The 23,893-nt window shown below is 43.0% G+C and overlaps 2 protein-coding genes across 8 annotated transcripts in view; one reads left to right on the top strand and one right to left on the bottom strand.

The window, feature by feature from the left end:
- Positions 1 to 14,827, top strand: part of scml2 (Scm polycomb group protein like 2) — a 43,670-nt gene extending 28,843 nt beyond the window's left edge. For 6 of the 7 annotated variants that reach the window (XM_076048242.1, XM_076048243.1, XM_076048245.1 and 3 more), the window contains 7 exons: positions 8,173 to 8,492; positions 8,991 to 9,120; positions 9,213 to 9,419; positions 10,751 to 10,927; positions 11,875 to 12,093; positions 12,540 to 12,691; positions 12,774 to 14,827. In XM_076048242.1, coding sequence (XP_075904357.1) covers positions 8,173 to 8,492; positions 8,991 to 9,120; positions 9,213 to 9,419; positions 10,751 to 10,927; positions 11,875 to 12,093; positions 12,540 to 12,691; positions 12,774 to 12,899 — 1,331 coding nt within the window. In that variant the 3' untranslated portion in view covers positions 12,900 to 14,827. The remainder of the gene's footprint in view (positions 1 to 8,172; positions 8,493 to 8,990; positions 9,121 to 9,212; positions 9,420 to 10,750; positions 10,928 to 11,874; positions 12,094 to 12,539; positions 12,692 to 12,773) is intronic. The other variant, XM_076048248.1, reaches the window with a different exon arrangement.
- Positions 14,828 to 18,965: 4,138 nt separating this feature from the next.
- nhsb (Nance-Horan syndrome b (congenital cataracts and dental anomalies)) overlaps positions 18,966 to 23,893 on the bottom strand; it is a 37,969-nt gene continuing 33,041 nt past the window's right edge. The window contains exons 10-12 of the mRNA XM_076048259.1: positions 20,709 to 23,885; positions 20,478 to 20,601; positions 18,966 to 20,376 (exon numbers count right to left, since the gene is read on the bottom strand). Of these exons, the coding sequence (XP_075904374.1) occupies positions 19,749 to 20,376; positions 20,478 to 20,601; positions 20,709 to 23,885 (3,929 nt within the window). The 3' untranslated portion in view covers positions 18,966 to 19,748. The remainder of the gene's footprint in view (positions 20,377 to 20,477; positions 20,602 to 20,708; positions 23,886 to 23,893) is intronic.

Below are 23,893 nucleotides of genomic sequence, written 5' to 3' on the forward strand. Positions count from 1 at the left end.
TGTCTTTGTTGCCAACCTGTTTATATTGTTGTGCCCTGACCATATAGGCTATTGCAATTTAATTTTACAGTTTAAGGAAGGATTTGTTACCAAGTATGAAATTGTGGTAATCTTCAACAAGACTTTTTATGATTTTGCTTCATAAAACATCTTTTTTTTTTTTCATAAACAAAGTTGCGTTGTTGTAAAGTTACTATAGTCAACTTCCTGCTTGATATAGGGCCCCTGTGGTTTATTCTTTACACTGGTTCAACGTGCCTGATACTACAAAGTGTTTCCATTGTGTGAGTGCACTATATTGTCGTCAGCATTGCCTTGATCTTTAAAAAAAAAAAAAGAAAAAAAAACTTTTAAAGTGTCATATGAATACAAACAACTTTCATATATTAATTGTTGAAAGCATGTGTGAATCGCCTCTCTTTGTGTGGGTAAAACCTTGCTCTGCTTGTGTGCAAGAGAAATTCCCCACAGCAGCCGAGAAAACTGCGCTGGAGTTGTGTGTGAGTAACTTGAGGCCCTGTGTAGAAAACACTACATAGTAATGCTGCATAGTAATGCCATGGCTAATTTAGTGATGTAACGCTGGATAACAACGACGGGAGCTGAGGGAAAGTGTTGAGCTGACTGCTGACTGGCTGCTCTCAGGCAGACAGAAAACACCAACGTTATGGCTACATTGTGAGCTACCTTTGTTTCTTTGTTTCAAATGGCTAATTGTGGCTGTATGGGTTGTGTGCAAACATGTATTTTGTTAAGAGTACAATTTGATTGGGTAACACTTTATGTCATTTATTGCCGTCCAGTTTGAAGGGGTTGAAATTGTGTTTAGCTTTGAATTGTCCATAATCTGAACGGTTCCGATTAGAACCCATGAAGTCAACAGTAGACCGTATAGTTCTGTCATGCCAGTCTTCATAGAACAAGGATTTCATAGGTTTTTGAGGTCGTAATATGGGGGTCATGTGACCAATTCACTGATCTGTGAACGGAGGAGACGGAAGGTTGTTTCTTTTTGCAAGTAATTAAAGAGAAAAATATAACAACCATTCTTGACAGCAGACAACGTCAATATGCAGATTTAGACAAGAAACGTTGTACCTCCATCCTCCTCAAAATGGGGTCTTGCAGGACGAGATTAGACGAGAATTACGGCTTATGCACTTTACACTATTCAATGGAAACGCCTGCAAATCGCAATGGTTTGGAAACTTTAGAAATATCGCTTTAATTTTGTGAAAAACTGTAATAGAATCGCAGCTACTGTCTGTCTGCCAGTGTAGATGAGACTTTAATGTTTTGTTTGGTGGCAGTTCTATCACAATTCTGTCTTCATTCTGTCATAAATCGTAATATTTTTATCTCAGCAAATGGTTCGCCAGTATTTGCCTGTCTGCAGAATTTGGGAGCATTTTTAGGGCGTCAAGAAGAATAATAAAGAAACATTGCGAATACAACAATGGTGTCTCATTGTGAGAAATGATTCTCGAGCCAGCTGCGACTTTGCCTCAGTCCCTTAAGTGAGAGCATTTCAGTGGTGACTTTAATAGTCATGTGTAGCCTTTGTGTTGCCAGTGTGTCGTGTGACAGAAATATCAACTTCCTTTCAGTGGGAGAGCTCGACACAGGTTCTATAGCTTAGACCATTTTGAATGTGACTTGCGGTGAGTGGGCTGCGCATCCTGCCACAAGAAGGAGCACGGCAACAAGTTTGCAATGTATGCAAGGAATCAGACTGCAAGAGTTTAGTGATGTTTTCAGTCTGTAGCTTTAAGGTTGTTCTAACACTTGTGGTCAGCATTAAAGAGCTGAGCCGTGATGTGATACAAGTTCACCTACAGTTTAAGCCGTCGAAAAGGAACTACATTCTTTCTTTTTTTTTAAGTCTGAAATTTAAACAGTGTAAATGCAGACATGAGTTTTTATTCAGACTCTTTGAGGATGTTAGATGAATGTGAACGAGCACACAGCAACTTATGTCTGTACGGAAGTGAATAGGAAGCGCTGCAGTGAGGTGCTAATGAGCTGATAATTAGCCGTACATGAGAGGGGTGAGAGACGGTCTAATTACAATTACATCTAAAATTTATAATTAGCTTTCATCTGAATTGTCCTATTAGAAGCAGCTTGACAGTCGGGGGTCAAGACAAGGCATCAATTAGAATTATTTTTAACTTTTTCTCTTCAGTCGGCTTTCTTTATCTGCACACTAGTTTGTGTCTTCAACTCTTCGTGTGGTGTTTCTTTGTCTTTAGTACTAAATTGGCTCAGAGAGCAGAATTATCAATTTGTGAATAATGCATGAAGTGTACAGCATGTCTCCATTTTAACTGATTAAGTCCAGTGGGAGATGCCTTTGTTAGCCAGAAGTAATTTAAGGTAAAATCATTTTAGGAGTCACATTTTTTAAATGTAATAGACAGGAAATGCTTTTATTTTTTGTGTGTTTAAAGCAATCCTGACGGCAGATATTAATCAAGGCCCTTTCTCTTAACACACCTGAACAATGGCTTTGCTGACTTTTAGAAAATCAGTTATGAAAAGTCTGACGGTTAAAAAAAAAAAAGACCTTCCCTGTTGGTATGTTGAACAAAAACGTGCGTCGTATTTCAGGGGGGATTTTTCTGTCTGGTGCCAGTTGGTCCAACAGCAGATCGAGACGCTGGTTGAACCCAATTCAACTCAACTGTTTTTTTTTTTTTTGTTTGTGTTCTGACTCTGGTGCTGGTCATCTTTCTTCACCAAAGGTGTGTGTGGGTGTGTGTTTGTGTGCGGGGGGAGTGAGGGGGGGGGTTAAAGTGAATCGGTGGAGTCGTGATTGTAACGGGTAAAAAGGGCCAAACTCCTGGAGTTGGTGCAGACACAAGCAGCCATTCTCTTGACGTGGACACACACACACACACCATCAACCCCCACCCACCCCACGCACACACACACACACACACACACACACACACCCACGCTGGCTTAGAAGCAGGTGACTGATGCAGACAGATAACATGAATAAAAGACTCCCCCCTCCCCCTCCCTCCCGCCCACTGTTCCTCCCCTTTCACTCTGCCCTCCTTCCTCAGCCGCTATGCAAATCCAACAACACCCCTCTCCCCCTCCACCTACCCAACCACCCACCCAACCAACCAGCCAACCAACCGCCCACCCACCCACCCTTGCTCTCCCTCCTGCTCATTGATTGGAAGGGGGGCTTTCTCAGCGCTTCAGCAGCAGCAGCAGCAGCAGCAGCAGCAGCAGCAGCAGCGTGGGCTTTGTTGTGGGCTTCACTGCCGGGGGAAAGAGACGGGGCAAAGCGAGAGAGCAGCTGATCGAGAAGCAGAAAAATGAAAATGAAGTGCAGATGAGGGGAATATTTTAGCCAAAGTCAGGGGGAGGTCAGAAAGACGCAGAGGAAAAGCAATAAATCAGCAGGGGCGAAAAGAGGAAGGGTTTCAGAGCGAGAAGCAGGAAGCAGCCGTGCTGAGTGACTACTATTGTTGGAGAAATCACCTCCACTATATTTACTTTTTGTCCTACCGCGAGAGGCACAGGGAAAAGTTCTCATTCTTGACGGGACGATATACTGGTAAGTGAAGAAAGTTGTTTTTAATAGTTTTTTCTTTATTTAGTTTTAAAACAGAGGCTATTAGCCGTATCTTGTTTTTCCCTATTCTAATGGTGCATTTTAAATATGTTTTGAATAACACATTTTAGCCTGTGTGAGTGCAGTGCTGCAAGATGTTTCCTGAGACTGTTACCTGAGGCTGTGTTTACTTCATTCAGAAACAATGTTGTCCCACTAAAACCTCCCTGAAAAGTAACACATTGGTCAAATATCACACATTCAATCTATTTCACAACAGAGGAACGAATCTGCAAAGTATTTTTTAGAGTCTTGTCTTTATCAGGTTTGATCATTGGGACTTTAACTAATAACTAATGCAGTTTATGGAAAGGGAAGTGAGTGATAAATCTGCCAGTGCCATGAAAGTTGCATGTTTTTTGACAAGGAGTCGACGATTAAAGCGGCACCTTCACAGTGGATTCTGTTTTTCAGCATCAGGGCGTTGCTCCAGTTTGATTTCAAAGTGTGAAAACCTGTGACTTGCCGCAAAGTCTCACTCTTCAAATCAAAGTGTAGCGTTGGAGCTCCGTGTGGTTTTAGACTGGTATATAGTAAAGTACGCAATATGCTCCACAAGGCTCACCTCACGCCATGAGTTGTTGTTTTAACAAAGTAAAGCCAATGAAAGCACAGAGTGCTGCTTGCACTGTATTGCACCCGGGCTTGCTGCTTCACCGCACTGATAGACTCATTTTTCTGTTTTCTTACTGCTCACTTCCATGAGTGCTCTGCGGATTTCACACACTTTTAAGATTCCCTCCAAGCAAGCGCCCAAAGTGTGTGTGTGTGTGTGTGTGTGTGTGTGTGTGTGTGTGTGTGTGTGTGTGTGTGTGTGTGTGTGTGTGTGTGTGTGTGTGTGTGCATGCCTTGCATAGAGGGTTGGTGGGGGTGTAATTAGAGAGGAGGCAACTCTAAGGAGCCCCTCCCCCACCCTACAGACTGCAGACACACTTCTCTGCGACCCCGCTCTCATTACACACACACACAGACACACAGACACACACACACCCTCAGGCTGTGGCTAGCGGGTCAGTGGGTTGAGTCGGACTAGTATGCTCATGATCCGTTCCATATGTCTCTATTTTGGATGCAAGACTTTGTCGGTTTATTGTTCGTGACTTTTCTTTTTTCCAATGATTTATTTGCAGTTCAAAGAAGCTAAATTGTACTTCAGTTCACATTTGTTTTTTCCAAACCCCTTTTGGTCGTTTGAATAGGGTGACCACATTAAGTCCCTGTTTAAACTTAATCATTTCAAGTGTTTTTCGTGTTCCGATCGGATGACTTGGTCTAGCAGTGAGAGACTCAAATGATGCTTACAGTTCACTCAAAGATGCCTCATAATTTCAATGTATTTAAATTGTTCCTTTTCTGTATGGATAGAAAGTTGTTATTATACTATCTATATCCAAAGATATAAATCCATATAGGCTTTTCAGAGGCTACTCAACATGACACTCTACAATAAAATTTCTGAAATTAAATATAAAATAATGAAAAAATTATTTCTCTTTGCTATTAGAAAATCTGCCTGTGAGAAAACACACAGGCAGAATCGCTCTCTCTTCAAGTCTTCCTAGACCAATAAATAAATGGAAAAATAAAAATGATTAAATAAATAAATATGATAAATAAATCATACCCAAGCTATTTTAGCAAGTACAGCTTTAACAGGCTTTAACTAGAACAGCTCTCACAAATGTTCAATGTTAGGATTAAGTAAAAGATATTTCAACAAACAAAAGCGATCAATATCTTTATTTTTCTTCTTCATCCTCATTTTCCTCTTCGCTGTTTTTCTGCCTCATTCTCCGTTTTTTGCTAAACAAATATAAAAACCACAACATTTCCATCACATTTCAATTTTATCTAAAAGCAGGACGTTCTGGACAGGACATGGAAATCCTGGGAAAACAGGATGTTTGTTTTTGTTCAGCATGCATTTTAGTGCCAAACTAATTTTACTTTTTAATTGTTGTGCAAGATGTGCAGTGTAGAATTTTGAATTTGTCACAACTGACTTGATGAGAATAAGAACTGCTAAAAAACTGAACAGTGTAAAACCTGGCCAGCAGAACAAACAAGGAAACCAGAGCTTCGTCCTGACACTGGGGAGGCGGTGCTGATGCAGCTGGTAGCCGATTTTATTTGGCTTGTTTGGCTTATTTTGGCAGCTTCAGAAATAATAGGTGCAATAAGGTTTAGAATTCATACATTGGGAATCTTTCACTATTTTAATTCTGTTTCTTGGCCACCCCAGTAGAACTCTGGGGGGAGTCTTTAAGTCACTGCTGCCAACGTTGTTCAGAGCGATGGCATGTATTAAGGAGGACTTATATTCAAAGTGAAAAAAAGAAAAAAAGTTTCCACGGATGACAAATGTGTCAGGCTGCGTCTTGTGGAATTATCGAGTGAAATGAGTTTCATGATGCATATGAGTAAATTGGAGTTGATTGAACGGAGCAGCCGTGAGAAAAGTCTTTGCTTTCTTTAATAGTTCGCTCACTGCCAAGCAGAGTGTCAGCCGGCTGACACGCAGGATGTTCGCCGCTGTCACAGGCACCCAAAGTGAAAGGCATCTCTAAGCAGATTCTGCTCGGAAGTTGTGGTTAAAAATGCAAAGGTCCTTTCTAGAAATACATTTTTATCACAGAGTAATACACAGCAGAATGTGACATTAATCTCCGGTGTGGAGACGGTGAGCGTTCTCCGCGCAGCATAATGTGAATGGATTAGATTTTTGCTGGAAGATCAGACGCTCCTCCCCCTCCACTTTGGTTTCCTGCAGAGAGTTGAGAGAGGTTGGAGCCCTGCTCATTATGTTTTAGATGAATTCTATCTGACTTATGGCTACAGGCTCAGTGTGGAATAGTATAGCGCTGTTAGAGCCGGTTGCTGTTTCTGTTTCTGTTTCTGCTTTTGCTTGGTGTTGGACCTCCTCCAGTGAGTGACTGAGTCCTGGCCCCCTGAAAGGAAACACTGCACTGCTCCACGCTCATTTTCACTTATTTCCCAATTAAACAGCTTTCAAGGTCTCCCTCCATTGTCCCCTCAGAGGATACTGTAACCCTCCCTCAGTCAAGGAAGCTCTAATGAAAGCCACAGTCCCCTGAGAGCTTCCACATGCACTTTCAGCCCCCTGTTCTATAGAGCGGCGGCCTGCATTGACTGGGAGATGCTTATCTTCGTTTTTTTTCCCTTCCTTTCTCTTTTCTGTCTCTATGCTTTTTTCCTCTTTTGAGAAACATTTTTTTGTTTAATGATATTTTTCATATGTATAAAGCAAAAGGAAAAAAGTCAGGGTGATGCAACTATTTATCTCTCCTGTATGTTTAATATAATGTTTCTGTAAAATATGATTCAGAGTGTGCACATGTCTGTTGGCAGAACCAGAGACAAAGACTAAACTTTCAAACACATTTGTTCGCAACACCCAGAAACCATTCAGGGTTTGTACTTGCTAAAAAATCCCATCATTATGTAAAATTCATTTCATTGTTGTTTTCAAAGAACAACATGCACCTCTAGCCTGTCCAGAAGCTCCCCAGAAATGAGAAAAGATCATCCTTCTTTTGCTCACTCAATTCTTCCAAAGCCCTCGGATCTAGAAACCGCTCCTTTGTGATGTTGCAAGAATGATATAACTGATGTGAAAGGCCATACAATGGCAAAGCCACGCTTTTAAGAGCCATGTTTCTGTCTGGTAAAGGCCGGCGTCTGGCAAATGAGAGAATACTTGGATCATGAAACGTTTGGAACTTTCTTGGACGTGTTGAATCTGTAACCAGTGTTGACTGTGCTATCATTGAAACTGCATCATTCCCTCTTCTCACACGTGTCCCACTTGTTAGCATCAGGACGGCCAAGTCGGAGAAGTCCCCAAAAAAATGTTTACCGACTGAAATTTAACAGCAAATGGAAACATATACAAAACATATATTGGCTTGATGTATGTTGTTTACATCACAGTCCCAATATCTGTATGGAAGAGCTAAATCCCATCGCCATAATCGCTGCTTTATTTGTGTGTTTTTTTGGACGGGGAGGTTTTAGGGAATCATCTGGCAGCCATATCTTTGGCAGTGGGGGTTGGGGGGGGGTCACACTGAGGGAGGGGCTATATACAAAGGAACTGCCTATTCTAGAGGACTCTGATAAATCAAAACAAATCTCCTCTGCAGGGCCGCGCTCACTTATTCATTTTCCTCTGACTTGCGCTCTCCGGGGTTTGCTGAAGTGCACCACTTCTAATAATGCCGACCGTGCATTTTTCTTAAGACGCTACAGCAAAGTAAATCCACTGCCGATATGTTTGTTCCAGACCTCTGTGTGGACAAAGGGTTAATCCAGTTAAGGTTTCTCGTGTCAGAGCTGTAGTGGAAAACAAACCGACTTCCTTGCAAAAATGATTCCCTCTGTGGAATTCCCATTGTGGAATTCAACCCGACACAATGAACCTAATCATCTTTATATTCTTCCACAATGCCGCACAATAAAAATGGATTCATCTAATAATGATAATGACACTAACAAGCGACACGTTGATCTGTATTTGCCAGTCACGCTGCCCGGTGCTCTGCTCGCTCCTGCGTCTTCCACCTCGAGCTCGCTGACGACCCGCCGCTCCTCCGCCAACTCCTCTTCATCCATGCAGACGTCCTACCGATTACCTCACCCCTTGCCGCCGCTGCCGGTGCGCAAAGGTGTGCGAGGACGACGGCCCAAGTCCCAGACAATTGCTCTGTTGAAGGCGGCTGCAGAGGCTGCGGCAGCGGCAGCAGCAGTCAATGGAGTGTCACAGAGTCCTGGCAGGACTGGCGCCGAGGCTCCCATGGCCCCCAGACCACACAAGAAGAGGGGGCCCAAGCCAAAGAACAAGGTGAGATGTCACAAGTTGTGCAGTCCATCAGGTCATGGCCAAGTGACCCTGGCACTCTCCATTTTAATGCATTACTACATGGGGTGTAGGAGTGAAAGTGTTGGCATATTATGGATTTTTACCTTTAGACTTTTACCTTTAGAGCGTTCACTGTTATTTCTGAGTGATTGGGAAAAGGATGTATGTTGGCCATAGGTGAGAGGAAGTAGAAGGATTCTGTTAAATTGCTCCTCCTCTGTATGTAATGGCAAGATTGGAAATGCTGGAAGGAATAATGACCATTACATGGGGGATGAGGTATTTTCATCCAGGAGGAGAAGTTTTGGATCTGAATTCATTGATGGGAAACACACAACCGTTTTACAGCCATGTAACTGTTTCATTAGCTGCTGTTCACTGCATGTGTAGTAACGTAAAGACACTCCTTCAGGAAACCGTGAAAGTTCCTTCCAGGCCACAGTGTTAATCTGGAAGGGGTTCTTTGCTCTTTTGCTCCAGAAGAAGCCTCGGCTAGGTCCGTCTCCTGCCTCCTCATTGGTCACAGCGCCACCTACCGAAAATCGACTGAGCTCCAGCCACCTTTCTGCAGAAAACAACCACAGTAATGGCTCAAATGTAGTTTGCACTGGTAAGTATGGTTTGCTTTAGTAGCCCACAGGCTCAGCGACCAATGCAACCCTGGCCTCTGCTGGGTTTCATACACTCTTTGTGTCTTCACAGTGTGCGTCTACGTGAACAAACATGGGAACTACGGCCCACGTCTGGACCGAAAGCTGGTGCAGCAGCTTCCGGACCATTTTGGTCCAGCTCCAGTCAACGCTGTGCTTCAGCAGGCGGTCCAGGCCTGCGTGGACTGCACGTATCAGCCCTCCATCCTGCTGCCCTTTCTGCAGAGCCAGTCGCACACAGGGGGCGAGGTCATCCGAGGTAAACACAGTCAACCTTTCCAATTGTCTTTCAGCTTCCACAATGCACAATCTCATCTGGTCCAAACCCATGTTAAGTTGATACCAACCAACATACAAGTTACTAACTGCCACTAAACACTGTGCTCAGCAAAGAAAACCAACAGCAGTGCACCTTAAATTTGACCCTCGCTTAGAGGAATAGTTGACCATTAACTAACCACCATGTTGCTGATGTAGGCTCTGGCTCCAGTCAAAGGAAAGCTTTTAACCAACTTGACTCAAAGTGGCGACTTAAAACAACACCATGTCAATGTCCAACACCGACTTTTTGCCACCACCATGTTGTGGCAAAACGTTTTGGGCCATCCAATCAAAACATTGTCATATTTCTTTGGTATTTAAAATGTTGTGGCATCAGACCAACACCTCTTTTCTGTTTTTTGGTAGCAATAAAACTTTAGGTCAAGTTTTACTTACTAACCTGGTTACTGTAACCTGGATGTGTGGTGAGGGGCTGAAATATCCAGTTTTGAACTTGACTGAATGAGTGGACGCATGCACTGTGCATGTGAGTTGGGGGTGACTGTGCTAAAAGAAACTGCACTTTGAGTCTTTGGTGTGATTTTAAATGCAATCTGTCACAAATGGCTCTGTATAGAAATACATTTTGAATAAGACATGAATAAAGGGTCTTAGAATTTCAGCACAGAGGCTCTCTGCATCATGTTCATGGTGAAATTAAATACATAATAACAAAAAAAAAGCTAAACATTGTTCTAAATCCCTTTTTAAACAATAATATATACATTTATATAATATATAATATAATATAATTTATATAAATATAATATATATAAACTCACATTTAATAAGAGTCTCGGCTTTAACGCTATAAATCATGAATAGGCAATCATGGAGGTGGAATTGGTTTAAAGGGAGGCCTCTCTTGGGCCGCAGACAGGAGGAGAATAAAAGGCAGTGTCTGTCTCAGCAGCTGATGTGAGCACTGCGTCTGTAATCACAAATGACATTTGCGTCTAACCTGGTTTGGGACGCTGGGATTGGGTTTCCCTCGGGGGGCAGATTGTGAAGGCTGTGGCTTAGAGTGGGAGGGGTGTCGGGGGAGGAGAAGGGGGTGGGGGCATTAATTTGTGGATTTGTGCAGGCTTGGCTTGGCTGGGTGGGAGGGTATAAAAATGTGAGTTTGGGCTGCAGAGGGGAGAGGGGAGGGTGGTCACCCCCGAACCATCTGCTTGTGCCGCTGAGCTGTGAATGTACACACTGTTGTGTTTTTGCGTGTGTCTGCACAGTGCACAGTGCACAGACTGCTGCCGCTGCTTTGTCTTGCAGTGCGCTCCGAACACGGCATCCGCTACGTGAAGCTGCCCTCGGCCTCCAGCACGTCGTCGGTGCTGCGGTTCCTGGAGAACCTGTGCCAGTACCTGGAGAGCGACAGTGTGTTCAGCTCGCAGCCATTCAGTCCCTTCAGCAGCGGCAACACGCGCTTCTACAACAGGACCAAGTCAGGTGGGCAGAACCTTCAAACTAGGAAGTGCAAAGTGTAACGTCATTAGGGAAGTGTGGGCACTCATTGTTTCTAGGGCAACTGTACGGAAGAGGATTTGGGACAAAAGAAGAGAAAAATATTAAGATCGATTTTTATTTTTTTCCAAGTTTCCAATTCCAGAATAAAGTTGAAATTTCAGCATTGAAGTCGAAATTTGGAGAACGAAGTCGACATAAAAAAGACAAAGTTTCGTGAATAACATTGAAATTTTGCAATTGATGTCAACATGAAGTCAGTCAAAATGTGGAGAATGAAGTGGAAAAGGCTCTGCGCAGAAGTCTAGTGGTGTACTTCTGTTTTCCCCACTTTCCTGATGACTGCGGTTGAACCTTGTGGGATACGCCTGCTTTCAGCACTTTACTTTCAACTGTGGGTAACTGGCTTCATCCCCCATCCATATCATTAATCTTGTAAATTTAGTAGCGTATGTATGAGTAAAAATGTTTGGGATACATTGTATGAAACTATGTCTGAATTTGCCAGTTTTTCTCGGTTTTGTTATTTTGTTGTTTTAAATATTTAGTCATTAAATAGTCATTGTCGTAAATATTTTAGAAAGACGAAATGGCAGGGACACTTTCCTTCTGCCCATTATTAAATTTGTTTTCCTGTAAGTTTTCTCTCTGTCAGTTTGCAGTGTCCTCTGGGCTGCGCTCATCATTGTCTGCCTGCAGACGTGGTTGAATGTGGCCAGGCCTCTTTCAAAAATAATGCCGGTGATTTATTATCAAGCTGGAGGCTGAAAAAAACCCCCAAATGTTCGTGTGGAGTTCCTACCCAGCCATCACTCCCTCACCAGTCACATGACTTTGCTTATTCAACAACAGGATACAACACAGCACATCTGCACCTTGTGTTGTGTTCACACTCCAATAGCAGCGTCTTTCTCACTCTTGACTCCAAACAGAACCAATGTCTCACACGGAGAACAGCATTTCCAACGACGACTCTGCCAAGGATGCTGCGCCCAGCAACCCTCACACATCCCCTCACACTTCCGACTACAGAGCGGCCAAGAAGGAGCGAGCATTTTTCCCCGGACAGACTCTCGCACCGCCGCCCCTGCGCCGCGTCAGCTCCAACCCAACCGAACTGGGCCCCATGAGCGCACACAGACGAGTAGAAGGTAGAGTTTCGCTCACGTGGACGTAGAAAATAAGCAACCGCAGGCTTCCTCAGAGCTACTGACTGTAGCCAGAAAGCTTGGACCCCTGCAGGTCATTCAAGAGGCAGCAGTGGATCAGAGGTTTGACGTAGCGCCACAGTACATTAGGCTGAATGCAGATTTCTTGTCCAAGTCTGTTTTTTATGATTCAAATGTTATTGTTTTTTTTTTTTACATAACACAAAAAAATGACAAATGTTCATTGTGCAGCAACAAAGAGATTTGGAGGCAGAAGATAAATAAATGATAATGTGCAGTGTTTGATTTAAAAATCTCACTACTAACACTCCTGAGGAGTGAATCTGCCCTCAAACCTAAGAATGAACATCCAAAAGTGTTGTGATTCTAATCAATGAATTAAATCCGTCTGGCTTTATATTCTTTTTTCTCCTTAAAATGAACCCCAGCGAGCTCAACAACAGGGCCCGACCATTTGAAACAGGACAAGGAGGGTTCAGGGAACGACGTTACTTCCTGGTCGGTGGACGATGTCATTCGGTTTGTCCAAGAGGCGGATCCCCAAACTCTCGGCCCGCACATCGAACTCTTCCGCAAACACGTGAGTGTTGTCTTTTCCTCCAGCTGTGCAGAGAAGTGCAGCAGCAGAGTTTGAAATGACCGGGCCGCTTCCCTCCCCGCAGGAGATTGATGGCAGGGCGCTGATGTTGCTGCGCAGTGACATCATCATGAAGTACATGGGACTGAAGCTGGGCCCGGCGCTCAAGCTCTGCCATCACATCGAGAGGCTGAAGCAGAGCAAACAGTGAGAGATGGAGGCGTCTCTTGGTTTTCTCACTGGCAACCAGACAAGACGTATTTTATTGTACAAGGACGGAGAGCAGCGTGGATCCGGCCCAACCTGCAGCCCTCTGGTGGTGGTGGTGGTGGTTCTTTTATTTTTGTTCTTTTCAGTTGGTACCTCAGCAACCTGCAGGGAGCTTCCAGAAGATGCACACACGCAAGTTAACTTTACACTGCACCCCCCTCCTTCCTCCTCCTTATTTTCTTCTCAAATCTGACTACAATTGGTCCAAAACGTGAACCAATCAGCAGCATCTCACCGTGTCCATTACTGAGAAATATTTGATAGACAGCCGACAATGAGAGGGCATGCCGGAGAAGAAATAACATGCTGCAGCATGTGTATTCCATAATCATCCTTTTGTATCAAGAGACTTCTGACCTTAGACCAAGACTATAGTCTGCTCTTGGACCCTAGTCTGCTCTTGGACTGCCTGTCATGTAACTAAAACATGGATTGAGTTTACGTACTTGTGTCTTTTCTCTGTCTTATTATAAGCAAGTGGAGTCATCTGAATAGTTTACCTCTTCATCTACACTCACACAGAAACGTATTAAACTGAGGCCAACCAGTATCATGATTATTATTAGATGTTGTTTTCACTTGACGATCAGGACGGAGGCTCTGTACTCAAGAACTGGTGATGTTTGTTCAGGTTTGAGCAGCGAGACGCCTTGCTGCACTCTTTGAAACAATGCAATAATGTTTCTGAATGGCAGGTGTAACAGATTCACACGTTTACTTTATGCAAGCCAGTACAGTCAGTGATAGGAAGCATTGGTGTCTGAAAAGTAACACATTTATATGAGGCGTTTAAGGGCCTTGTGTAAAAAGAAAACGTCGGACTGCCATTGCTGATACTGTTTCCGTAACCTCCATTTTTTAAATTATTTTTTTTTGCAGCTACGCATCATTTTAGATGTTGCTTTTATTTGAGAGAAAACCTTTGAAGCGACTGGGATTCTGCATGGCAGGCTGGAGATTGAAAGACCGCAAAGAGCTCTCTGTTGTTTGTGCCTGCTTCGCTCGCTGTTGTGATAGGACAAGTGATATTGTGTCACCACGGGCCCTGAAGTAGCTACATGATTGTATCATGCTTGGACATTGTCTATATGAAACGCAGGCAGGCACAGAGTGACGTGTGCAGCGTCGGGGTTTTGAATCGTTGGCGCCGCAGTGAAAATGTTGCCGTGAGGTTTTTGTTTGCGTGCGGCGCCGGAGGTTCCAGTGTTCCTCATGGGCACCAGACCAAGAAACCATTTGTATAAATCCAGGCCAAAAGTGTGTTTTCGTTTTTTAAATACCATTTTGTACTCTCACACAAAGTGTATGAAGCTGTTGTAGGCGTAAGTGTAATTAAAGCCTTTTCTCTGCCTCAGTTGATCAGTTTATTTTGTGTGTGTGGGGGGGGCGGGGGGGCGTCATTCATTCCCAATGTTGTGTCTTTGCATTTTGTATTTGATTTTTTTTATGTTTCACAGCATTTTCCCCATAATGTTTCTGTTCCTGTTTGAAGAGATGTAAACTTCCTGAACATTTCAGCTACGTGTGAAACAATCATTGGAGTTGTAGCCACATTTTTTGTTGCTCCTGTTGTGGTAACAGATTGATACTTGAATCCATCTTGCTTTCAATGTGAACCTCATTTCTTTTTGTTTTACTAGTGTTTTAGTCGTGTTTTTTTCCCCCACATTCATTTTGCATGATTAGCATTGTGCAGGAGTCTGCACAGTGAAACACTTCATGTTTTTATGCCTTGTTGGATATTGTGCCACAGCATTTCACGTGTGTATATAACTTGTTTTTTAAATGAACGTCTTACTGAACATGCTTGTTAAATACATGTATGTGTGGTTTGCATTAATACAATTAAACACAACCTCTTTATTATTACCTCTAGTCTTTCAATCCTCCACGGCTGCAAGTTTTCAAGTTAATGTTTCCTCTCCTTTAGATTAAGAACTTAAACCTCACTGACAAACCTCATTTCTCAAAGAGTTGAGCCCCCAAGCCCTGCCGAGTTTCATTTTAGATTTTGAAAAAAAAAAAGAGGATGTAGAAAAACTTGTTTGGGAAAGAGAAGAACAAGGGTCTGACAGAATGTAAGACATGAATGCATTTCAGCATATTGGTGTCTTTTTAATTTGGGGGATTGTGTGGATCAGGGGCCGGGAGTTGGGGGGGGGGGGGGGGGGGTGATGTCTTATTTAAGGAATGTGACAGTTCAAAAGGAGTCATTGTTCTCAAGATCAGCACCCGGCTCAAAAAGCTTAACAACAGCACCGGGGTCGAGCCCTGACTTCTGACTCCACATGCTTTGAGAAGAGTGATCTAAAGCGTGCTATCAATAGCCACTATAGCCACATTCAAAGCTTATTTATCAGGATATTCAGAAATTGATAGCCTATTCCTAAATTAATAGCATGGGTCTTGTTGTATTTGCATCGAGTTACAACAAATAACTGGATAACAAAAATATGAGTATCATTTGGATTACAGAGTGATCAGGCAAGTTCTCATTTGGAAGGCTTTTGTGAATAATAGCGCTGGAAAATGTTTTACTTAAATTTTGTGTGAATTGCTCTCGCTAAGAAATGCAAATTATTATTAAATAAAAAGGAAAAATTATTTTTTTTTAAAAAAAGAAGGAAACAACAGAACTGTGGCTGTTCCAGAAAGACTTTCAGAAACATGCATGTGAAATGCCTCCAATGTCATCATAAAATGATGAGAAGTTTAGTGACGCTTGTGAAACAGGATTGCATCCTTTCACATTACAGCCTCAAGGCTGTTGTTTATTGTATATTGTTGTGATACGAGTTTCATTTTTGTCCTATTTTCAATTATTAATAATGTGAAAGTGGCTTAAATTTAAAGACGTCGGAATAAATAAATAAATAAATAAAACATTAACGGGACACGCTGCAACTTAAACTGAAAGTAGAGATCGTGCAATGCTGCCACTTAGTGGAGAGGGTGTGTCAGTGAACTTCCGGCGTCAATAAACTGTCAAACAGCAGGTCTCTCGCTTCAACGCAATCACATTTATTTGCCTTTTTTTCCTATACACAGTTACTGAGCAGCTTGATGAGCTGTTAAAATGAAGATATAGAATCATGGATTTTTCACAATGCTGTAACTCCCCGAAAAAAAATAAATTAATACATAAATACAAGACTGAAGGTGTTGCACAGCTCAAAAATATACAAAAGCTTGGAAATAATCATGTAAACTTTAAAAAAAAAAAAAAAAAGTTTTTTTTTTCATTTTGTTAATTATTTTATAAAAGAAAAATTCTGAAACATTTTCCCTTAAAAACATATGTACATGTTTATACAAAAATACAAAATTGATTCAAATCTGTTAAGTCCTAACTAGTTTTAAATATGGAGCCTCTTTTACTGTGTCTTCAATATTTTGTATTTTTCTTTCTTTTTCAACATCCAGGTTTTTGTTATTTCATACTGTACAGCTTGAAAAAAAATGTTTAGTGGTTGTCACACTGAACCTTTGGGACAAAGTCTCTCTTGCCATGCAGACATTTTCAATAGTCAAAGACTCTGTAAAGGCAAATAGATTGTAATTTTGTGGTATTATTCAATTATTTAACGAGACATAAAAAAGATTAGGGTGTGTGTGTGTGTGTGTGTGTGTGTGTGTGTGTTAACTCTCCAATCAAATCAGTCATTTTCAGCTCCTGTTTTGTTCTTATGTAAACAGTCTTAAAAAACGTTGGATGTATCAGGTGCAGTACCAAAAAAAAAAAAAAAAAATCACACTCCACAAATTGTCAAACCTCTCAGCTTTTCTCAGCTTCTCTCTCTCTCTTTTTTTCTTTTTCCAAATGATATTCCAAATGCCGCATTCACGTTGGCTTTTTGTGTGTTGTAATCAGTGTATATGTCTGTGAGCGAGTTCACTTGTCAGCTAAGGATGATTTGTGTAGGAATAAAATTCTGACATGAGCGAAAAACAACGGCAACAACTGTTCAGACAACCAAAATTTGGGGTGGATAAGTGGATATTCCTTTTTTTCTTCCTTTTTTTAGCCTTTTTTTTAAGTTCATAATATCCTTAGTAGCTTCTCCAGACAAACTGTATAAGCAATTGCCTTGAGAAAAATTCTCTCACTTCCAACTGTTACAGCTCCAACAAGAGGGCCCGGCAAACGGACAACAAGGGTTCTGATTATCCGTTCCAAAAGATTTTCTTTGCAGTCTCTCATTAGTATGATTGTCCAGTGAGTAGATATACAGTACAAGATAAATCCCTGTTTGTGTTCACAACTATACAGAACAGAATTAGGCAGACAGTTTGTACAACTATAGAACACACTATTGAAACTTGACATTTGAACATAAAGTACATTATTTTTTTTTTGTTGTGTGGAATGGAGACATCCCTCAGATAAAAATAATGATATGATGGTGTTTTTTCTTCTTCTTCTTTTTTCTCCTTTACTTATTGCATGCGATAGAGAAAACACAGCAAACAAAAACAATGAACAGGAACAAGTGTGCATCAGCATTATGGGCGCGATGACAGTAAAATCTAAGTAATCATTTCACAGCTTGTTACCCTCCATTTTACACAGTGTCAGTTCTGCTATCTTAATTCGCTGAGTGTTAAACAATATCTATCTATCTATCTATCTATCTATCTATCTATTATCTATCTATCTAACTATCTATCTGTCACATTTACAATAAAACAGTAATATGCTTTGAGGTATTCACAGAATACAGTGACTGGTTTCTACTGTAGTACGGTCTCTGAAGTTAAGACGTGTTGTGTTTGCGGTGATAGGCAGGCGAGAGTTCCTACTGTCCACTAATAACTTGCTTTCCATCACACACTGGATGCCGTACGTGCATAACATTTCATGGAGGGTTGAGATAGAACTTGTTGTCTTACCCAGTGCTTTTTGGGCAGAAAAGGCTACAGCACTAGGGATACATTACTGTAAGCTGGTACCTTCCTCATCCTGCCTCCTCTCCCATCATATTTCTTTTGAAATATGAATTCAAAGAGGGACTAAGACAAAATGGAATTAAACGAGCACTCAGTGGAGCTTTCACCTGTCTAATGCTACTGGGTCAGTGCAAATGAAGGAGAGGCAACAAGGAGAGGTGAGAAGTGATTGATAAGTGCCATATGTTATGTTCAGTGAGACCTGTACTTTGCTACACTCAGGTTTCTTCCCTATAGAATTTCTGCGAGGTGGTTCTCATATGTGTGTGTGTGTGTGTGTGTGTGTGTGCATGCGTGTGTGAGAGAGAGTATGTATGTATACCAGACTTTATATGTCCATACAAATATACACATGTATTTTCTTAGTAAGATAAACTTTCTTTTCAAGGTATATTATTGGTGAATGATCAAGTGCAAAAGCGAGATTGCGTCTAGAAAACCAGGCTCTCCAAAGCCATTTTTAACCATCTGCTCTGTTGATATTTTTTTTTTTTTTTTTTTTTTTTTTTTTAACATGTAAACGGTTAAAAATGCACCTTTGTCATATTACGTCAGCACAGGAAAACTGGCCTGTAGCTGGATCGGCTACATCAGTCCAAACTTACTATATCTCCATGTTTAAACAAAATAAATATGTGATTGTATTTTGGTGGAACATGGTGCCACTCCATAAAAATGAGCAGGAGCTTCTAAATGTCCTGCTCACAACCACCTCTGGTAGAGAAAAGGCCACTGTGCGATTGTCCAAAACCAGTCTGAAACCTCTATCCGTCATATAGGCCCCATCCAGGTGCAAGCCCTCGCTCCGATTTGTTAGACACTCAAATCTCAGACAAATTAATTTAGATCACTGGAATACAGTAAATATGACACTTGGACATTTTACATAGAAAAAAAAAAAAAAAAAAATCTTAGTGATAAAAAGAAACCTCATAAATAAATGTCAACAGAAAGAAGGATCCTTGGGATGTTTCCACATCGGCTCATGCACCATGATGAAACTCTTTATGTTCGTAGCTTTACAAAAAATGCATGCACGTTTTTTTTCTTTCTTTATATATTTATATATATATAATTAGTGTGAAGAAATATGAATTTATCTCTGTGATACAGACGTTACTCCAGGTTGTCACATGGCAATAAAATAGATAAGTTGGTACTGTCTTGCTAGTTCCTTTTACAACAAAACTACTCTTGCATTTTGGCAGGAATATTGTTAATGATCTCTGGATAGGCTAGCCAATGCTTTGGGCATCAAAAGTTGTAAGAACGTCATATTTATATCTCTCTATATTTTTTTTAAAAAATAAGAAAGCAGACCTTTAGACGCATACACACACACACACACACACACACACACACACACACACACACACACACACACACACACACGCACACACACGCACACACACGTCATTCAAAACACAAGTGTGGTAGAAATACCAGTGGATTGTGTGCTTTTACATGCACACGTAAATGTCTTTACTCCACAAAACCTTTTTTCTTATGGGAGTTTTCCGATCAGAACTTTTTTAATATAAAAAAGAGACAGTTCAATCAAAATAGTTCTTTACTTTTTCTTTTTTTAATGACGCAGGAGTTTTTTTGTTGTTGTAATAATAGGGTATTTTTTTGTTTTCTTTAACCTTTACTAAGGTACCCCTTTGATAATTTAGCATCTAATCACACTCTGATGCACAAAAATAAAAATCAAAAAGAGAGTGCATTTTAGCAACAGTCACTGTGTGTCAGATGAATAACACTATTAGGCTTGAAGATACACATGAGATTAGAAAAGTAGTGGGCATTTTAATATATATGACAGGAAATCTATCATCAGCTTTTATGATGATCTGTCATCATGGGGGCTCCCATCCGAGTTCTCTGTCTCCCCTTCAGAAATGGCTTGCATGGGGGCCGTGTAGAGGCGACTGCGCGTGCTGTAGCGACTGCTGTTGGCTACAGGCGGGATCCGAGAACGACCCTGACGGGATGCGGCCGACATAGGCATGGTTTTGGGTGTGAAACTCTCCGAGTTGGCTCTGGGAAAAAGGCCCGGTATTTGGATTGGTTCCAGACCGGGAATAGGTGGCTCTGGAAATGCGCAGATAGCTTCTTCGGGCTGTTTAGCGAGCCCTTCCTGAACCGACTCCCCTGGAGTCTTTGGAGTGATGGGGCTCTTCAGAATTTCCGTCGCTGACATGCGGTAACTGGAGTCAGACCTGCTTCCTTTCTTCAACAAGAGCAGTTTGAATTCTTCATTTGATGTACTGGATTTCTTAGCGCTGCGGTAGATTGGAACTGGGGTGCGTTGCAACGCGGCAGCGTTGGCTAAGTTGGCAGGGGTGTTGAGAGGAGGGGCTGGTGGAACGACGACGGTGGAGACGGGAGCCATGGGGGCAGGTGGGCAAAGACGAGACTTCACATTCAGGTCTCCAGAATCTTTACGGCCCAGAACCTTTCTCTTTGATCTTTGTTGAGGAGAAGGTAGACAACGGAGGGACAATCAATGCACAATATCGAAAAGGAATTTTCACTCAAAAAAGGAACGTCATTCCAAAATTTAACGCACCTGTGTATCATTGCAAACAAGTCCTCTGTTGTACGCATCTTGTTAGGTGATGTGAGGATAATGTCATCATCCACTTTGGTGTCATCCGTCAAAGGGGAGAGTGAGTTATCACTGGGGGTAGAATCTGCAGCACACAATATTCCGATCACGTCATTGGGTTGTTTGGCAATTTATTTTCTAGACAAACACACTATAAACAATGCTCTCGACTTGTAAGATGGAACAGCCTACCTTTGCTGAAGTAATCCTCAGTGTCAGGAGTGGTGGAGTCATCTTTGCTCTCCTGCAGATGCTGATGATGGGCACTTCTGGTAGCACCTGATGTCATTTCCTCTCTGTCTTCCTGATCGTCTCTTCCTCCTTTTCTTGCATCGCTGATTAGATAAGGATGCGATGTCTCCATTAAGGTGCCAGGCACTTTGACTGGACTAGCCCAAGGACCTGAGTCTGAGTAGGATCCCCCAGCATAGTCATATGCTGGTGGCGGAGGGTGGTCTGATCTTATACCTCTTCTGGAACACGCAGCCCTGGGCGGCTCATTCATCTGCTCTTCCTCTTCATCCTCATCTTCATCATCATCATCCTCTTGGGAAAATGAGCGCTCTCCCAACACTCTAAGTTCAGAGTGTGCGTGAGCTGTGGTTGTGAGCCCCCTAAACTCAGTGTGTGATTGGATATGCGTGTGAAGATCCACTGGTGAAGGGTGGGGAGCACGTGGCACAGGCCGGTGCAAGGGTGAACTATCTTCAGCAAGGTCAGAACAGTCCATGCGGTTTCTAAAGGCTGTCATTGCCCAGAATGTTCCAGGTCCATAACGGTCCTGTCTGAGTAAAAGACTTTCATAAGATGGAGGCCCATCAGGGTGCCGGCCAGGGGGCGGGGGATGAAGGTGCTCAGGGGAAAAATTGTGGTCATGACCTGGGGGTCTGGGAGGTGGTCTGCGAGGAGGGAGAGGCCTAGTGTTCTTCAGCGGTGGAGCCAGGGTCGAAGCACTTGGTGGACATTTGGGTCTGGTAGCAGTTTCTATTCCGAGTGTAGTTTCTCTTTCTGCAGTACTGGCGCTTTCTGTGGCTTGACAAACAGAACTGATCTGCACAGACCGGACAGAAGATGTTATTGCCAATTGACTAGTGCTTGTAATCGTTGGAACTGAGTTTAAACTTGGCGGTGGATTGGTGACTGATGCATCAGAGGCCAGCTTGGTTCCAGAAGCTAAAACATTAGTGGCTCTGTGTTTGCTATGGTGAAGTGTGTGCATGTGGTGTGTCCGGTGGGATAGCGTATGCCTTACATAGCCACCTTGAAGAACATTGAGATCCAGTTGAGAGGGTGGTGGTGGGAAGTCTGGGTCTCTTTTATAACCAGAAGAAAGGGAAGCTCCATCTCTTGGGAAGTGCTGCAAGGAAGACAGAGAAGACTTCCTCTCTGGCACTTTGGGCTTTCTTTTGCTAGTTGATGGAGACAGCGGTCCTGGGAAGAATGTGGCTGAGGATGTGGGCAAAGTTGACGTTGGAGTCTCTGATTGGCTGGAATAACCACTTGATGGTGATGCAAGGCCAGCTAGCTTCTCTGGTGAGCCCAGCTTGAAGTCTCCAGTTGGGAGAGGTGGACTACATGCTCTTGTTTCTGAAGCCTGAGGAATGGCCTGCGTTTGGGCTTCTGTTGAGGAGGAAGAGCTGTCTGGTGACTTCATACAGTCCATGACAGTTGTGCCTGTGGCTGTGCTTGAGTTGGACATGGATGTGTATTCACAATTGTTTGTTTTAAGGTCAGTGTTGTGAAGCCACAGGTCTGCATAGTCAGATTGCACAGCACCTTCATCCTTAAATGAGTGAGTATCAGCTGAGCTGAAGGACATGGGTTCAACTATGTCCACGGTTTTTCTCAGTCCCATCCCCCAAGTTCCCAATGGCTCGGCCACCAGACAAGATGTCTGCAATGGCTCTGGAACACTTTCAAGCTCAAGCTCTAGGTCCAGGTTTATATCTGTGGAAGACAAGGTAAGTTCTTGGTCGCTAACCATCTTTGATTCATTTTGATCATCAGCTTGTGTGTCTGTTCCAATATCAACACTACTACTGCACTGCTTTAGCGAGGAGGTCCGTTTAGGTGGTGGGGGTTTGACTTTTGGTTTCCTCAGTGAGCGAGAGGTCCGTCCAAGGGTCATATTGCCTGCTCTGTAGTCAGATAAAGGTTTTGGGTAATCCTCATGCAACAATGGTACTGCCACAGTGTTGGATTGGCCACAGTCAGGTCCAGGCTCTGCATAGCTACATATGTATCCTCTATAACCCTTATTAGAATCTGCAATATGCACAGAAGAGGAGTAGAAACCGTCTGTACTTGATTGGTATTGAGAGAGAGACTCTTTGTCAGTTGTGCTGATCCTGTTTCCACTAAAACAAGTTTGGTCCTCGAGACCTCGTTTGGAGCTGTACTCCTGGACCAACCCATGACACTGGCCCTGGGTTTGCATTTGGTCGGCATCGGGATCTTGATCAGTCTGGTCTTGGTCTGGAGGATATGTCCACTCTCCCTCACTGGCGGTACTTACTCCTGCATCATCCAGCTGGTCTGTGGCTGAAGATGTGAAAGAGCTCGACCTGTGGCCCTGTCCCTGGGGTCTGAGGTCTGAGTGGTATGAAGGATCCAGAGAGAATCCTTCATCAGCCGCATTGGGCACAGTGTTTAGTGACAGCTCCGAGTCGCAGTGGGATGAGCCTGTCAGTGGTGGTGAAGAAGGTGGGGGAATCGTTTCAGATGTTTGAGAGGGGCAGGTTGAACTGGAACCACTCCAATTCCCGCTTGATGACTGGTGGTCCTCCTTGTGGTCAACATGGCTGCCTAGGACTCCTGCTGTAGATACAGAGTGGATAGGGCTGCTGAAAGTATCTGAGCTCGATGAGATCTCGCAGCTCCCCATGTCAGCTTTGCGGGGTAAGCGAGAACGACCCCTCTCCATCCAGCTATGCTCTGGGCTTCCTCCTTCTCGACCTCGGTCTCTCTCTCCACAGCGCTGCAGCCTTTTTAAGCTTCCCAGCTGATGGGGTTCCGGTGCTGCTTGGTCATCTGTGCTCTCTTCTTCATCCTTCATCATCATTAACTTCATTCTTGGACTTGGGCCAGGAGGAATGAAGTCCTCTTCTTCATATGGCGACAAGTCCTCGTCTTCATCGTCATCGTCATAATTGTCATCGTCATTATCGTCATCGCTGTCCATCAGACGTCCCCCTTCTCTTGGTAAACTACGGGAGCGCAAACGTCCCCCATGACCTGCAACGCCTGTATAAGTGGAGTCTGACTGGTCACCAAGCGAAGAGATGTTGCCAGTTGAATGGGACAGAGAGGCAGGAATTCCCTGATGGCCACGTTGAGCTCTGATACGCCTTCTGGACGGAGCAGCAGTGCCTGAAATA

The sequence above is a fragment of the Nelusetta ayraudi genome, unplaced genomic scaffold, assembly GCF_046127955.1.
Source record: "Nelusetta ayraudi isolate G7.1 ecotype Tasmania unplaced genomic scaffold, CSIRO-AGI_Nayr_v1 ptg000005l, whole genome shotgun sequence".
In the NCBI taxonomy this organism is placed as follows: Eukaryota; Metazoa; Chordata; class Actinopteri; order Tetraodontiformes; family Monacanthidae; genus Nelusetta; species Nelusetta ayraudi.